The 17117-nt window shown below is 38.1% G+C and overlaps 1 protein-coding gene across 6 annotated transcripts in view; it reads left to right on the forward strand.

Moving 5' to 3' along the window:
* The window catches only part of GMDS (GDP-mannose 4,6-dehydratase), a 418193-nt gene that overhangs the window by 54177 nt on the left and 346899 nt on the right, over nucleotides 1-17117 (forward strand). For all 6 annotated transcript variants that reach the window (XM_066187101.1, XM_066187065.1, XM_066187072.1 and 3 more), the window contains exons 2-4: nucleotides 6810-6854; nucleotides 10752-10839; nucleotides 14244-14353. In XM_066187101.1, coding sequence (XP_066043198.1) covers nucleotides 6810-6854; nucleotides 10752-10839; nucleotides 14244-14353 — 243 coding nt within the window. The remainder of the gene's footprint in view (nucleotides 1-6809; nucleotides 6855-10751; nucleotides 10840-14243; nucleotides 14354-17117) is intronic.

The raw sequence follows: 17117 nt of genomic DNA on the forward strand, positions 1-17117 counted from the left end.
ATTTTGTTTTGTCTCAAATAACTGACCTTGCACTCTGTTAGGAAACATCTTGGGCTAAACTTCAAGTAACAAACTCGGGGTGAGCAGGAGTAGAGGAAAGCCTGCTTGAGCCATCAATCTGAGAGGCTGGTGCTACAATGGGGAAAATGTTTAACTTCAGCAGCTACATCAGGCTGCTGCAGAAAGGATAAAAAGAAATAATGAAAAGAAAATGGCTCTGTCTAGGAGTGGGATAAGTCCATTATTTCTGGTGGGATGTGTTGAGCTATGGTCATAAGTTCAGGTGCCTCCCCAAATTACAGTGATAGCCATGTTACTGCTGCTGTTACTGGTTTTCCACTGTGGGATGTTAAAGGTGGCATGCCAAGCTTTCATATTTTTCCTTGTCACTTCATAGAATTACTCATTTCCTTTGACCACAAAAGAGACAGAATTCCTTCTGAACCCAAAATTTCAAGGCTTTATGGATTTTTACTGTGGCAATTCTGAATTTTGAAATTTTGGTGTCAAAGTTACTCTTTTGGGGGCATAGCCTGCATCTTAGTCATGGTTTTCCCAGTTCCTTTGCCCTCTGCACTAGGTTTTGTATGTTTGGGTTTCCACTGGGTAGTGTTTGGGGTTAGTTTGCATTTGTTGCATATTGAGTGGTTTCCCCCAAGTCAGTGTGGGTCACTTAATGGGGCTCGTGTCTTAGTCTGGGTACTCGAGGATAAGGCAGGTGCAAAAATCTCATTGCTGCTGCTCATTGGAGCTGCTCTTGCTATTTTGGAAAGTTGAAAGACTATATGATACCAGTACCTTTCTGAAAACAGGAGAAAATAGGGATGGGCAAAACTATAATCTTCTGACTCTTAAAACTGTTGTGGGTTTCCCATTACATACACTAGAAGTTTTAATTTTCGTCTGGAGTGTTGCCCATATGATTTGCATTTTCATGTTTATAGACACATTTGTCTAATCCCTATGCTTTCACTAGTGAGATGGAAAAGTATAGGTAGGTTTCTCTCAAATCCAGAGTTCCTAACTGGTTTGGTTTATATTAGTGTACTAATATATTAGTATGCAATACTAGGCATTCATATTTGAAGAAAAAGCTAATGCTTTATGGCTCATATATTTTTTAAGCTTTAGAATGCTCTCTACTGAGACTATTCTTCTTTTTAGTAATAGTTCTTTGGTTATGTCTGAGAGCTAGCAGTTATTTAGAGTACCTTGATGCCTGAATGTTTAGGGGCATGATTTTTAGATTTTTTTTTCTGTAAAGCTATTGAGTGCCTGACTGTCATCACTGGGAAACTTGTGGTGTGCTTGGACATTATGCACTATGTGCCATAGGTTCCTGCAATCAGGAAAAAACCATTATATACTCAGTTTGTTGGTGTTATTTGTTTTTCTCAAGCTGAGATGTTGGGGGAGATTTGTGTGGTAGATACAGGCTGTTTGATTATTGTAGAATATCATATGGGTTTAGACCAAAGGTTTTATGTATTTTAATATCGACACTTTAAAAAATTATATCAGCACCATTTAGCTGGCAGAGCTTACTGTTGTTGGCCTAAGTTAAGCTAAACTGGTTGGTAAGGAGTGAACTTGAATTGCAGAGGTTTATTGTGTTCATGTCAGCCTTAGAGTGGTGCAAGATTTGCTCTCTAAATGAGGGATCTTTGTTGAGGTTCACAGTATAATAGCTATAAATATTGATGATGTGAATAATGTTGTTTAAGGTAAAGATAACTGGAGGGAGGGAGAGAGGAAGAACATGTAGCTCTTTTCTGTAACTGCAGTTGCAGCTCTTAATACGACTTAATAGTTTGCCAGTGGAATAGTGTGTGAGGTCAGATGGAGCTCAGACTAGGAAATAACACAGTGATTCATTTTTCCAAAGCAACTTTGCTTTTCTTTTGCCTTTAAACAAATCTTAATTGGAAAAGAACAGAGTAGTATAAGTAGAATGCTTTCCTTGTTGCTAACTTTTCCTCCTTAATTTTATTTGGTTGCACTCCAGTTAATGAATTACAAAAACCTTTGATTAAGTGGACAATCTTTTAAAATAAAAATTATTTTTTTTTACATTTACTGTCTTTTGACTTTCTTTTGACAGCAGGAACAAAAGGACACTTGTCTTTATATTCTTACTTGGCCAGAACACAAATCAAAATAGCAAAATAACTACTGTATTTTGGAGGGTGGCAGCTTTAATAAATCAGCTAAATACTTCAGAGTTCATAGTTCTTCCTGTTTTCAGCATGGGCGATTTTTTATGAATGCTTTAATGCTTTACCTTGATTATCACCTTGAAGAGTTGAGACACTGTAGCACTGTTCTTTTTATAGTATCTGCAAAAAGTTACTGATTTCCTCTGTAAATCACTGGAAATTATTAGAAGTATGCATTTTTCAACAAAAATAACTTTTTATTTTATAACTCTCATGGATTTTTCATTTTTAAGGAAGACTGCTCTGGAATGCTATGAACAAATGAATAGTTGTTACAGACTGCTATTAAAATCAGTTGTATTTTGCTCCAGAGTGGTGAGTATCTCCTGTACCAAAGGATCTGTCACCATACTCCAGTTCAGTAAGTCTCTGAAATAGCATTAGTTTCTAGCTGTGTAAAAGTTTAAAAGTTGATGAACCAACAATTTATTGTGCAAGGCCCCTGGTGGCACTGGTTCTGTAGATTTTAATGGGGAGATGGATTATTCATTCCAACAAGGCTAGATGGAAATGGTGACTGTGCACTGTTGCTGATGTTGCAGAAAAATTCTTGTAGGAAATAAAACCCCTGTCCTATGGATGAAAGCGTGCCTCTTTTTTCAATGCGCTTTTCTCCAAACCGATTAATTGAACCTACCAAAATTTAACTTCAGCAGAGCATGAGTATAGTATGTAGCTCGAAAGGAATTGAGAATTGCTAAGAATGACCTTGATAATTGACATACCCCCCCTTTAGTTTGAACTTTCACGAACTCACCTTTGTAGTTATTCCTAAGGGCATGGCACTAGCCTCAATCAGTTTTGAATTTTATAAGATCATTTTTGATCTCTTGTGTAGTATGTGGAAAACCATTACATGTTTTTTTTCAATGGTGTAATGAATTCTCAATACTTGATATACTGTGGGGTGTTTCTTTTCAAGTGTTTGTATTACTCCCCTGCAACTGAGAGCCCTTTCTCCTCAGTGATGTGGTCATAATACACTTGCATCCTTTATGTTATGGTCTTTAATTCTTTCTCCCTCCTTCTGAAAAAGCACTCCGTATACTTCTCCTGGAATTCTAGGAGTAGTAATAAAAGAACTCTTTACTTCCTCTTCCTCTTGATCTTTTTCCCTTGTTTCTTCATCCATCTAGTACTTCCACTCCTCTTTGTTAGCAGAGAGGAGCTGTAGGGAAGAGGGAGTCCTCTGGAATAAGAATGCTCACAACAGGGTGTTGTCTAATTCTTTAATCCAAGAGCTCTGTATAAGGGCATTGGAACTGGCCAAATCAAAGAAAGAGGATGAAGTTGGCTTGCATGTCAAGGGTGCTTTTACAGCCTTCCCTGGATGTGTCAAATTCCAAATGAGTTCTTTGCAAATGGAACTTGCCTGTGTAAAACAGTGCAAAATAAAGGAGATTAGATTGCTAAGCAGGCTATTGATTACACTTGTTTTCAGTTTTCTGTATAAATTATCCTGCTATTTGCTCATGGATCAAGTCAAACTTGATACTGTTTTTATTTTAGATGATTTTGGCAAAGCACATTCTAACTCGTTTGTCTCAATTTCTTCACCACGATGGAAGTGCTTTTCTTTGATAGTGTGTCAAAGCTTATTGAAGTTCTTGACATTAACTACTGTATTAAATATAAAATATTGCATCCTAAAGTTGTCTCATGCTAGTTTATGTGGCTGTTTTCTTTTGTCTGGGAGTTTTACAGACATGTTGTAAGGCAGCTGCAATTGGAAACCTGCTGCTGTGTCTTGGAAGCCAGCTGAAGTATCATTCTTTGTATGAGCTTTCAAACTAGTATTTGGCTGAAGAGAACACAGAGATTCAAATCTGAGGTGCCAGAGTGTGCTGATGAGGAACTGTTTTCAATGAGGTGGTTTATTTAGTCAGTCTTGTTAAACCATTTTGATTGTTCAAGCTGGTCTGACATATCTGTATGGAGCCAGGCCTCATTGTAATCCTATTTAAAGGCAGCTTGTAGGCAATTTTCTTTCAAGACTTATTTTTTCACAGATAGAGACCTACTTATGTCTTCTGATAGTTTGTTGATTTGTTTTAAACTGAATAGCATTAACTGGGTACTTTATATTAGCAAAACTAAGCTCTCAAATGAAGTATAATAGCACCTATATTATATGATAATTTAACACCTAGTTCCTTTAATATCCCTTTTCTACTTCAGGGATTCATATATCTTGAAGGCTTTGTAGTATAAATGGAAAACAATAGCTTTGTTAATAGAGTTTGTGTGTAATGCAGTCACCTATGGCTAAAGGTTTAAATCACCTTGCAAAGCTTACTTGTTATTATTTACTCCCTGACCTCATTAGGAGAAGATGGAAACTGTGCTGTCCATACCAGCTGCAAACTCTTTGAGGCTTTGATGGCTGTTGTGATTGCCATTCCCACTGACAGGCTGCTGCACTGAAAAGAAAAGGAAGGGAGATGTGAACCCTGGGGCCGTGTGCGATACGGTATCGCAGCGCAGGACAGCGTGGAGCTGCACTCTGTGCGATTACCAGACACTAAATCAGCAGTGCTGTGCCAGAGCCAGAAAGCAGGAGCTTTCACACTTGCTGCCTGTTTCCCACTCATTGTAAAGCCCTGCCCTATCACTTGTTAGACCTGGAAAGGAAGCGCAGAGGAAGCAAGTGCCATTGCTGGTTCAAAATGTTCCAGGGTGACTGGAAACTTTGAGCAATGGCCTGGGTGAGAAGAACAAGACCTTATTGACAGGGTTCAATCCTAGTTAAGTCTGTTTCCCATCAACTTCCGAAGTAATCACAGCCTTTCTTTTTTCATCTCCTTTGCACTCTCTGGGTCCCTCACTTTCAATCCCTTTTTTAATTTTATTTATAATTTTATGCTGTACTGGACTGAGCAACTAAGGAGAACTACGAAGTTTTCCCCTCTCTACTAAATCCTGGAGGAATTGCTAATAAAAAAAGATGACAAAAACATTAAAGGTAGCTGTCATCTCCCACTTTGCACCCATGTTTCTGCAGATTTTCCATTGAATATTCTTTGGATTTCTCCCTTCAGTAAAGACTTGTTCTTATCATTTGTTGTGCATATTCTTCCAGTGAAGCCATGGCACGTGTGGTTTGTTATTTTCCAGATTAACTGGTGTCATAGACTGCTATTATGGGGCTATGGACCTGTGAGGATCTATGCACACACATGGACACGTAGTGGGAGAAAGATGGAAGCTGAAACTTTCTTCTAGACTGTGTGAGACTTTATGAAGGATTTATACCATGAAATAATTCCTTTTCTAATGCTGCACTTTTAAGCATTGGGCAATGTGCCCCTTGTGCACTGTAAATTTTGCATACACGTACCCAGGATTTTGCCATCAATGCAGCAAAGCAATTTCCCTTGGCAGTCCTGCTCCTGTAGGGCCTCCTAGGGCATCTAAAATTCCTTACTTTAGTGTGTTATTCTTCTTAGGCTCTCTGAGGAAAAAAAAAAAAAAAAAAAAAAAAAAGAGGTAAAAAGGTTTTTCTCTGGAGCAACATGCTTTTAAGGGATGATCAGAGAGTGATGTCTGTTTAGTTCTTCCCTTAAATGTCTCTGGCCATGATTGTGATAGAGCAGATCCACACAACAGAATTTAAACCTGTAAGCATAGGTGGTATCTCATTGTTTTTATGGTCTTTTTGTAGCAAGCCATTTGGGTCTGGTGGAATACATTCACGTATTAAAGGAACAAGCAATTCAAGAAGTCAGCGAAAGCTTCAGATTTTGGGCATGGGTAATCATTGAATGGGTTAGGGAGAACTCTTTTGGAAAGGTAAACTTTGCTAGGTTTGTGATGGTGTGTACACATTTGTAAAGGTGACATGACTTTAACATGTGCTAGCACATATTTTGAAATATTTTATTTTGGGGAGCTTAACAATTTAAGTTTGACAAGGATTTCAAAGAAGAAGAAGAAAAAAAGAAAAGTCCCTGAAATTAAATGACCCAAATTCTCAACCTTCAATGACATATATTTAAAATTTGAAAACAGCTTTTATTGTGTAGTTTAAATATAAGGTATGCTAGGGATGTTTTTGAAAACTCAGTAGGTCGGGCCAGGCAGAATTATTGCTGCCTTCAGAAGCCTTGTAGAAGGAGCTCCTGGGCAAGGGAGACCACCAGTGTGACAAGGTGCTGCAGAGGCATGTTGGTTTGCAGAGAATGCCAAGCTTGTACTACTTTTTTTTTTTTTTTTTTTTTTTAAACATGTTTTTCCTTCTCTATCTCCAAAATAGTTCAAATTCAATGACCATGTTTAGGATATTTTGGAAAGATAGTCCCCAGGCACTTTATAATGGAACTTGGGAAGAGATTCCAGAGATGGGAGTTCTCAACCAGCATTTGTAAGCAAGTCATCTTAAAATATACTGCTTCGTAGTCTAAAATTAACTAAAGAGAGTCTGTAGTATTTTTAGATCAGTGTATGAAGCTGGAGAAATCAAAGTATAGGCTTTGTTTTACCCAATCTACTCACTATAAGTTTTTTTTCTTCCCTCTTTTGAGATCTTAAGCAGTCCAAATCTCCCAGGGCTGTTCAATGTGTTTCTAACATTTTCCTATATCTTGCTCTTCCCAGGATGGATCGTACTTGGCTGAGTTCCTGTTGGAAAAAGGCTATGAGGTGAGTGACTCGGTGGCTGGCTGCAGGCTGACGGAGTCATTTGGATGCTGCAGTTCCAGCCCGCTTCCTCTGCTTCTGTCCTTCTCTGTGTATGTTTTCCACTCCAGACCTAGATAACAAATCAAAACTCCGGAGAGGAATGTGCAGCATGGCCTGTAATCATGCCAGGTTATTGTACTATTTATCATCTAATGTCCACTGGTGGATTCCCTCTTCTCCTCGGGGTATAGCTGCTTTGCATGTTTCCCGCCAGCTCAGATAAGCAGTGACCTGCGTAAGCCAAAACTGTAAGGAATTAGGGAATAATTTATGATACAATGTACTGCATAAAGGAGTAAGAATCTCTTGTTTGTTCTCTCTCCCCACCTCTCTCTCTCTGCAGTAAAGGCCCTTTTATTTTGGCAGTGAAAACCTTGCATTTTTGCTTTCTCTGTTCAAAAAGTAAAAACCAAACCCTAAAACAAAAGCCAAACAACAAACCCCAAACTAGCTATACTTTGGTACAGTTACTTTGTCTTTTCTCTTGCATTAATTAATTATTGTTTTACCCGTTATTTTTGCCTACTTTTTCCTTGAAATAAAGGGAGTCTGATTCCTTCTTGCTGTGTGATTTTTGCCAGGGAAAAATCACATTTCTTATGGTCCATCAAAGCAACAATCAGGTTGTTGCTGTTGTTATGGCATGATTTGAGGGGTTTGAACTGATAGGGGCATAAATGTAAGAATATTTGCCATCTTGATCATACAAAATGCTTCTAAAGTGTATGATAATGATAGGAAATAGGGGTGGTCAAATTAATCTCACCACAATGGAGTATTTTTGGAGGGGTTAGTGTTTGTTTTAGTATTGTATTTTATTACTTCTGTTGTAATACTTCTTCATAGCTTAGTGAGAAGTCCCTTCTCAACCAGTCTGTGGTTACCAAACTTTTGTACCAGGTTAATATTGCCTTGCTCATTCCATCCTTTCTTTTGCTTTATTGATTAATTTGCTTATTGAAGTTGGTTTTTCAGTGTTGTAAATAGATTATTTTTTGCTATTTCTTTCCATCTGGGGACAAGATATATCATTGTGGTTGCTTTTGCTACTTTGAAGGCAAAAGCACATATTCTCCCATAGTTGGGAGAGTTCACAATGAAGTTGGGAACTGACAACAGCAAATGAAATATTACCCTTTCAACAATACAAATGTTGCTATAATTGGGTTGAATTTTTTCTTTCTGTTCTTCCGCTCTCCATCAATTTCTTGAAATTCTTTCCTGTGTTTCCATTTAGAAACCTCTGTTCCTAAATTACTGAATACAAGTGTGCATATGATAACTGATTGCTTCCCTAATTGAGATGCCTCATTTGACTTTTTTTTTCTTTTAATTTTAATGGGTTTGAAGATCTGGCTCTGTTGAAAAAAATCCACTGATACATTCTTAACTAGATTAACCAGTTTGCACACATTTTGGCCTGTCACAGAGTTTGCATTTCACTTGTCTCATGCAGACAAAGGTACCTTTCATCAGTTTTCTTACGGTAATATTGCTGTAATGGATTAAGCATTTGGCAGGTTTTTTTGCTCTTGTATGTGCATACCAGAAAAAGGAGTGGGAGAAAAAGAAAAGCAAAAAAAAAAGCAGGGTTCACATGTTTTTTTGTTATCACTGGATGTAACAGGCTCTTTGGATTTGTCTGCTTACTGAATCTTTTGATGTCCTGGGACAGTTGCATTTAGCACATCTCGTTGGTCAGAAGTTTGTATCACAGTTGTGAGCAGACACAAAGCTCTTGCAAGCCCAATCTTTTATCAAGCTTTTGAGCTGGCAGGATTTGACTTATTGGTCAACTGTTCAGATGAACATGAATTTCAGTATGACTTAATTCAGAGATAGATAATTGAGTGCTCAAGAAGTCTCTCATCAGAACTTTAAGCCAAAATATTTAATTTCGCTAGAAGAACCACAGAATAATTTAGGTCTTGGAAATGACCTCCAAGATCATCCAGTCCAATAGTTAACCCAACATTGCTAAGTCTACCACTGAACTGTCTCCCTAAATGCCAGATCTACTTGTCTCTTAAATACTTACAGGGTTGGTGTCTCAACCACTTCTCTGGGCTGCCTTTTCCAGTTTTGACAACACTCTCCATGAATAAAATTTTTCCTAATATTTAATCTAAACCTCCTTTGTTGAGCAAACCTTTTAGTTTGCTTCCTTCAGAATAATTAGTTACATTAGAACTGCAAAGTATGATATCTTACTCGGCAAAGTAATAGTTTGAGTACTCAAAATATTTTCAGCATTATTTGTGAAACTGAGCTTACTGTGAAAGTGATATCATTATGAAAGTGTCTTTTTTTGAAAGTGTTTCTCTGTAAGCTTGATGTCCCTATAAATTATCCACACAATCTATAAAAAAATTATTTTTGGTAGGGCTTTTAATGACAATTTTTTTTTTATAATGTGTCTTCATAAATCCATTATTTGATGGAACTTTCTTTTGGGGGGCACATTTCTCAGTGCCTCTTTGATCTTGAAAGTGCAAATGTTTTATTCAGTTGTGGAAAGTTTAGTTTTAATTGTAGAACACGGTATGTTGTGAGCAATGTGACAGGTCATACAAGAGATTTTCTGCAAGGAAATTGGCTTCATAAATTTGACCTGTAAGTTGTAAAGATGAAGTTATTGAATTCTTTTAAATCTTGCCACCAAAATGCCATTCTTAAATCAGCGAACTGGTCTCAATCTGCAGTTGTGTGCACCTTTTTACTTGGTTAAATTTTGGACTTAAGATGAAATGAAAAATGTTTTCTTTGTCAATAACCATAGCTTGTGTTATGTGTAAAACAAAAATCCCCAAACTAAACCTAAATGCTGCTTGTTCCAGCTTCTATATTCTTGCAAGTTAGCATCAGGTGGGAGAAGGGATGGCCTCAACAAACCAAGTCTAGGATGCATCAAAGTACAAGGGATCACTTTCAGAAATAAAAGCCAGGGAGAGGTGGAGGACAGTCAGATGCTTAAGCTTGATTACATTTGTGCAAGCACAACTTCTGTAGCTGGCAACCAAAGCTAACATGGGGCTGTCTTACAGGACAGGGGGAAACAGGGTCATTGTTTGAAAAATTTCTCCTAAGGTATTAGGCACAAACAGTCTTTTCTTTAATGTTAGTCAAAACCAGTGTAGCTTTTTTTCACAAGCTTATTTATTGTGGCAGGTTAAAGGTAATTCCCAACCTGGGCTTCAGCCTTAGGCTTCTCTGTGCCTCTTGTAACCCACTGGAGAACAGTGACTCATGAGGTCTGCAAAACAGCACTGACTGTTCTGGCTGTTCTTTCAGCAACCCAGAAAGTGAATGACAACTCATTTTTAAAATACATTTCAGTATTGTAACTCCTGCTCCTTTCCCTTTGTCTCCCTTCTTTCTCCCCTTCTCTCCTCTCTCCCCACTCTGTTCTTTCCATAGCCCCATCTCCTGCTGCTGCTTATCCTATGCCTGTCTCTGCTCCAGAAAGACTTCTCTGCAACCAAGACCAATGGTTTTCTTGATATTCACACATTGCCTCTCCAACTCCAGTCATGTTGTCAAGCCTCACCCACTAGGAGAGGGTGCTCTGGGGCAATTCAGTGTTTTCTGTACTGTGTGGGATGTTTGGGCTGCCAGTGATGTCAACAAGGGAGAAGGGGAAACCACTCAACGGTGCTAAAGTAAATATGACAGCACATGACCTTATCTCCCGGTATCATGTTTGTGAATTGGATAACTGTCCATCTTTAGGGACAGAGATGACCTCTGATTACCTGATTAAAGGGTTAGGCCCACGTACATGAGAAGTTTGAGTGATGGCAATGAACACTTTCCTCTTGATGTTTACCACTTTTCTGTTTTTCTTTGTTCAATCCCCAGGTGCATGGCATTGTTCGTCGGTCCAGTTCCTTTAATACAGGCCGGATTGAACACCTCTATAAGAACCCACAGGCTCACATTGAAGGAAGTAAGACTTTGATTTTTATACTTAAGGTGGTATACGTTGTATTTAGTCTGGGCTGTGTGTTTGGTGGAGAAAAATCCCTGGGAGCAGGAAGGGAACCGAATTTTCTTCTGCTAGTGTTAGCTAACTGCTCCACCTCAGAAGGAATAATGACCATTTTTCTCTGAAGATGATGTGGCATGAAATATGGATACTCTTGTGTGTGTGTTTTAAAAAGTGGAAAATATGAGAGGGACCCAGGAAAGCACTTTGTTGCATAGAATGCTGCCACAGTCCAGAAATAGTATGGGGGTTTTTAGAGGTAGTTATCTTAAGTACTCCACTTGTGCTTCTTCATGAGCTCCATGGTGTCTCATGGAGATGAAGGTTTGGAAAAAGCATGTATTAGAGCATGAATGAAACATGATCAGTTCTTACTGATGACAAGAATAATGGATCTTTGGGCCCTCTGAATTCCTGCACCCAAGGAAGGGAGTACCTGTTTACCTGAAGGAAAGGCATTGCTCTCGGACGTTTGCTGGCAATTTACTGTATTCTCTGTTACCAATGATAATCTGGAAAGTTGAAATTATTACCTTTAGTGTACACATGGCAAAAAGATATCTCATTGTAACTTAAAGGAAGTTAATTGGTCTCTTAATGAGAAACAGCTCAAATGTTGGATGGCTCCAGTTCAGCAGAAGAATTGAGCCCTGTGACAAGCACACAATTCTCCATATGTCTATTTTGTAGAGTTGTGCAAGCTGTCCTAAACAGTCCAGTTTAAGGTATTGTTAATGACAAGTATCCCCATGGTGTAAAAAATCACGTCTTTGAAGTCTGCTTCACACTTCGGTTAAACAGAACCTATTTTTATCAAATTTAATATATAATGCAACTTCTAGATTTCCTTTGGTCTTTGCTTGTAATTTTTATTTAAAACTTGCTTAATTTCTGACATGGTATTGCTCTGATTAGTTGCTGCTTACTGTACACTGCTCATTAAATATCTGATTAAGAGAGGGGTAGAATTGAATAAAATATCTTTATGAAGAATGCTGAAACCCGTTTTTCTGTCAAGAACAATGTACAAACTGTTTCCCATGACTTGCGTTCTTGGCTCACAAGGTAGGATGAAGAAAATGAAATCAAACAGGAACCTGTGCATTGTGAGGACCATCTTGTGGTTACAAAAAGTGATTTGAGAAGACAATGTAGAACAAAATAAATATGCATAAAAACATTTAAGGAAAGGGATGGAAGGAAGAAAAGAGAAGTTAAATTTTTCCCCACTTCTTATCTCATTTTCCTTTAACTGAAGAATGTAGCCATATGAATGGGAGGAGAAGGAATTGGACTTGGAATCTCAGGAAAGGCTGCTCCATGGAAACTGTTTTAAAACAATGGGTTTCCAGGCAGTACTGGAGGAAGTGAAGAAGCAATAGTGGTTGATGTTAGCAAACCCTAATTTTATCTTTGCCATGTCTGTTTTTCCTGTGAGGAATTGATTGCATGTTGCATGGTGCTCTTCATAGGCAGGGAACCTCTTTGTATGAAAAAAGTAGGGAGCCCTGGAAGGGATGACAAGCTGTATACTAGAGCAAGCACTCCAGCTGTTGCTTGGTAAGGAGGTCTTTAGACAGGATAATGTTACTAAAGCCCAAAGGTTCTGACAATTGATCTGTGTTTGTGAATCTGTGCATCAAATAAACCTCAGCTCTAGTAAGCCTTTCTTTTTAGCCATTCACTCTTCAAAGTGTGGACCCTCTTTTTCATGGGTCAGGAAGAAACATAGCTTCATTCCCTGCTCTCCTCTAGAAAGGTCATTTGGACCAGAAACTTCAAAGACTTGATTGTGGACAAAAATAAGCACTGTCCTTGAGAGCATTAAATTTATTGTAATAGTGGGCTGGTGTCCCTGTTTCTTGGATCAGCCCAGCTGGCAGCCCACCTTCCCCTGGGAAGCTCTGAAACTGCTCTCTGGGCCTGGGGGTTGTGGCAGGACTGCAATGTCTTTGGTGTAGGAAGAGGAACACAGGCTCTGGCAGCTCTTTCCTGCCTAGCATTACCTACTAGTGACAACTTCAACTGGGTCTAAAGTCTCTTCAGAATGTACTCTTCAACTGATGTGGTTGTGAAGATAAATTTCAAGAATATACCATGGCTGTATTACTTTATCAACCTGAAGAACCTTGTGCATGTGTTTTATGGGAATGTACAGGGCTGAACATCTGAGAACCATGTGATCTGTTAACTTCCTTGGTGTTTTATACTGTTAAAAAAAAACCCAAACCAAACCAAAAAAACCCAGAAAACCTTAACCAGCATAAATAATAACAAAGTTCACATATCTCAACAGCAGTTTAAAAATGTACTGTGGATCCATATCTCTTGTAATAAGCCTTATATTTTAGGACTAAAAAAAATTAAAAAAAATTTGAGGTCATAAACATCAAATGAAAATCTGTATAAATATGGTGAATAAACATAACTAGCCAATTCATCAGTAGTTGTAACTTTTTATTGGAAAGATCTGTGAATAGCAATGTGGTTTGACTTTTCAATTTTATTTTAAATAAGAGCAAAAAGGAGATCTGTTTTGTGAATTTCACTTTTGCAATATCTTCTTGAGAGGTCAGGGTCTGAAAACAAGGACAACTTAACTATTGCAACTTGCTCTCTAAATTTTGACAGGAGCTGGTTTCATGCTCTTACCTACTTTTTTATACAAAAATTAGAAAGAAACTGAAGTGTGGAAAGGATAAATAACACTATTTCTAATCAATTTTGAGATTTTGATGCAAAGTATCACAAACCATGTTTCATTGATAGTTAAGGTGTTCTCTTAAATTCCTTTCCAGTGTGCACCTGTATTTTTTTTAAATGGAGAAACAATAGTAACAAATGCAACAGGTTGTACTGCAATGGTATCTAAATGTTCATCTAGTAGAACATTTTTGTTGTCTTGTGAAATTACAGTGAGAAACTAAAATGTGTGCAATGTTTTGGGGAGGAGAAGAAAGCAACTGTTGTATGCTTAAGAAGTTATTAAAACATTGAGTGAAAAATTGGAACCCCAAACTAAAAACTGCCCCATTTTTGTGACTGGAATTCTGTATCTGACATTGAACTTATTTATACAACCTAGGAAAATGAAGTGTAAACTATTAAACAAATGATATAAATGTTGCTAGATAAATAAGATTATCGAAAAAAGAATCTGAAATGGTATTCAATACTTCTATGGGGAAATATATTTTGTTGTTAAAGCAGGGGAGAGAAAAAAAAGAAAAAAGTTTAGCTGGTGATCTCTTGACTTGTTCCAATACATATTTACTCAGACCTTGACCTAAAATAGGGTATGGACCATGAATGCAATATTGGTATGATATTAAAGTGTATTAACTCTGTATTCTTAAACTCTGAAGACATGAAGCTGCACTATGGAGATCTCACAGACAGCACCTGCCTGGTGAAGATCATTAATGAAGTCAAACCCTCTGAGATTTACAACCTGGGAGCTCAGAGCCATGTCAAGGTGAGTAACCTTCTCTAGCACAATTCTGAGAGTTGTGAATGTGTTGGTGGTGTCAGTATATTACCTTGAATACTTTAGAGGGCAGCATTTATAGCCATTTTCACTACTGTTAATTTTATCAGGTAAACACTGTCTTCAGTCAAGACAGTTTGTGTGTTTGCTGTGGTGCTAAATTACTGCATGAATTTGCTACTGAGTAAATATTAAATTGTCAGAAGAAGAGAAGTTAAATTGTCATTGTCAACAAAATCTGCATGTTTAAAAATCTGTTTTTTCTGCCATGTGTAACAACTTTTGCTTTAGACTTTGCTGCTGGTCAGTCCTCGCTGAGAAATTATTAATTAATTAAACCAACGTTTTTTGTTTTGTGTCAGAGTGCATCACTTCTATAAAGGCTTCCCCTATACCAGTTTTCATGTAGGTGATACTCTTTGAAGTATTGACCTACAAACAGAAAAAACAGATCTGTTATCACCTGAGGTATTACAACACTTTTGGGGTTTAAGTTACAAAAAATCAAGTTAGAGAAACTGGAATAAAAAAGGGTCATTAAAAACTAGTAACTTGATTCTGGCAAGTACTGCTGCATCCAAAGGATGGAAAATGAATAGTAGAGGCAATAACTTTGTGCTTTATGTTTATTGAGCTACACTGCTGTAAAAGTTCAGTTTACTAATAAGTGACTACTCTTTACTTGCAAAATCCTCATTCATACTGCATGATTACGAACTGAAGCTGATGTCTAGGTAGCAAATTTCATTAAAATAAATTATGTTTCAATTGTATGTCTGTCCTTATTGTGTGCAGTGTGTTAGCATTTTAAAGTGATAATATTCCCTGGCTTCTCTTCAGGCGAGAAGTGAAGGAGTATTTAAGCCTCCTGAAAATCAGTCTGGCTTTAGTTTTCTAAGTAAGCCTTCCCACAAAAAGCAGTGTGTTGTTTCTATCTCTGTAAGCCTTGGAACGCAGCAAGAGGAAATCACATTGAATGACTGCAGTTATTGACAACATGCACAGCAGAATACAGACGTGAAATTAGAACAATTCTGCTTTTAATTTGCTTGCATGATTGAATTAACTGTGTTAACATGGGTCTGGTTTATTAACTCATGTACAGCAGTGTAACAACAGGGTTATATGAGTCCAAGGGCAGAAGATGGTCCAGAAGATAACTGAACCGCTGCTTTGCAGAGTGAAATCTGAGCCAGTAAACTATACTGGGTATTTGCAGTCCACAGCTAGGTGTCAGCATCCCTTTTCTTGAACTGGTTCACTGTATAGCAATCTGTGGGATAACCTGTCTCACTTAATTTGGGACTAGAATATTAGTATCATGCTAACATCACCTATCTCCACGTGCCTGCTGCAGCAGCTTGGTCACAGCACTGTCAGGGCTTGAAGGGGTAATAGTAGTCCTTGTGCTGTTGCTATACGTTCTTGGGTGATTCTGCCCTGGGTTATGGGAAAGATTATTCCTCAAATGTCTCACTGCATTATTAGCTCAGTTGGTTAGAGCATGGGGCTAATAATTCCAAGGTTGTGGGTTTGTTTCAAGAGTTGGACTTGATGATCCTTCTACATCCATTCCAGCTCAGACTACTCTGTGGTTCTGAGCCAATGCAGATCTGACACTGACTCTTGGCTTTTGGAAATCTAATGTCCTGGAGGACAATGAAAATGGCTCTGTTAGAAGCTGACCAAGAATGCAGGAGGCTGATACTTAGGCAATGTTAGCAGCAGTCGTATGGCAAGTCTAGATGAACTTCTTCAAGGTGTGCTTGCTTCCTAGCATCTCCAGTAGCACTTGTGTTGTTGCAGTTGAGGAGAGAAGGTAAGCGCCTCGAGTCTTTTGAGTGAGGTGGTCGGGGTAGTTGACTATGTTATTGGTAGGACTTAAAAACAGTCCAAAAAGTGTTTAGCATTTTAAAACAATTCCCAGTGTTGAAAGAGGGAGTAGATCTTGGCCATCTGTTCAGGTGAATGTCTTCACCAGAGATATAAACAGCTGTTAGCATTAGACTGTGGTTATATAAAATTACTGAGTTTGCTTGTGTGCATCATGTTTGGGGAAGGAAGGAAAAGAACTTCTAATCTTAGCTTGCTTCACATTCTGGTCACTTTGAATCAGTGCCGTCTTCAGGATTTTTTTTGGTGGTGTTTGTTTTGGCTTGTGTTTATGCAGAATAAAGTTTTCTATCACTCTCACTTCCAGTTAGTTTATGTGAGCCATGCTGAAATGAAGGAAAATAAAATCATAGGAAGTTGGTCTGGTTTCCTGTAGGAAACCAATGAAGATGAAATTGGTTCTTGGAATGAACCCACAGTAGTCTGGGAAATACTGTCAGAGAAGACATTTTTCTGAATCATAAATAGTGAGGATTGTGACTCATAAAGTAGGTCACTGGGAGGTTGATCTGATCTTGTACATGGGCAGAAGTGAGAGAATACTGAAACTTGTTTCTTATTAAAAACAGTAAACTTAAGAGAATGATATCATCAGTAGGAACAAATTACGCAGTGTGCATTCCTCCCTGTTTTGGAGAAACAGGGATTAGCTCTCTGCACTGTGGCTTGAGCATGGGATGTTCAGAAAACAGTAGCACATTCACTTCATGGCTACTAAATAAACAGTTTTGCCTCATTTTCTCTATCCAGTCTTTATATGTCCTTCTGCTTTGAGTTGTAGTTCTTTGGGAATCTAGTGTTAAATAGGATGGAGACCCCGAAACCTCCCTGAGCAACCTGTTTCCTCACTTGTGCAGTT

Source organism: Chamaea fasciata, unplaced genomic scaffold (genome assembly GCF_029207755.1).
Source record: "Chamaea fasciata isolate MVZ Bird 193981 ecotype frontalis unplaced genomic scaffold, bChaFas1.0.hap1 SCAF_1, whole genome shotgun sequence".
Classification (NCBI taxonomy): Eukaryota; Metazoa; Chordata; class Aves; order Passeriformes; family Sylviidae; genus Chamaea; species Chamaea fasciata.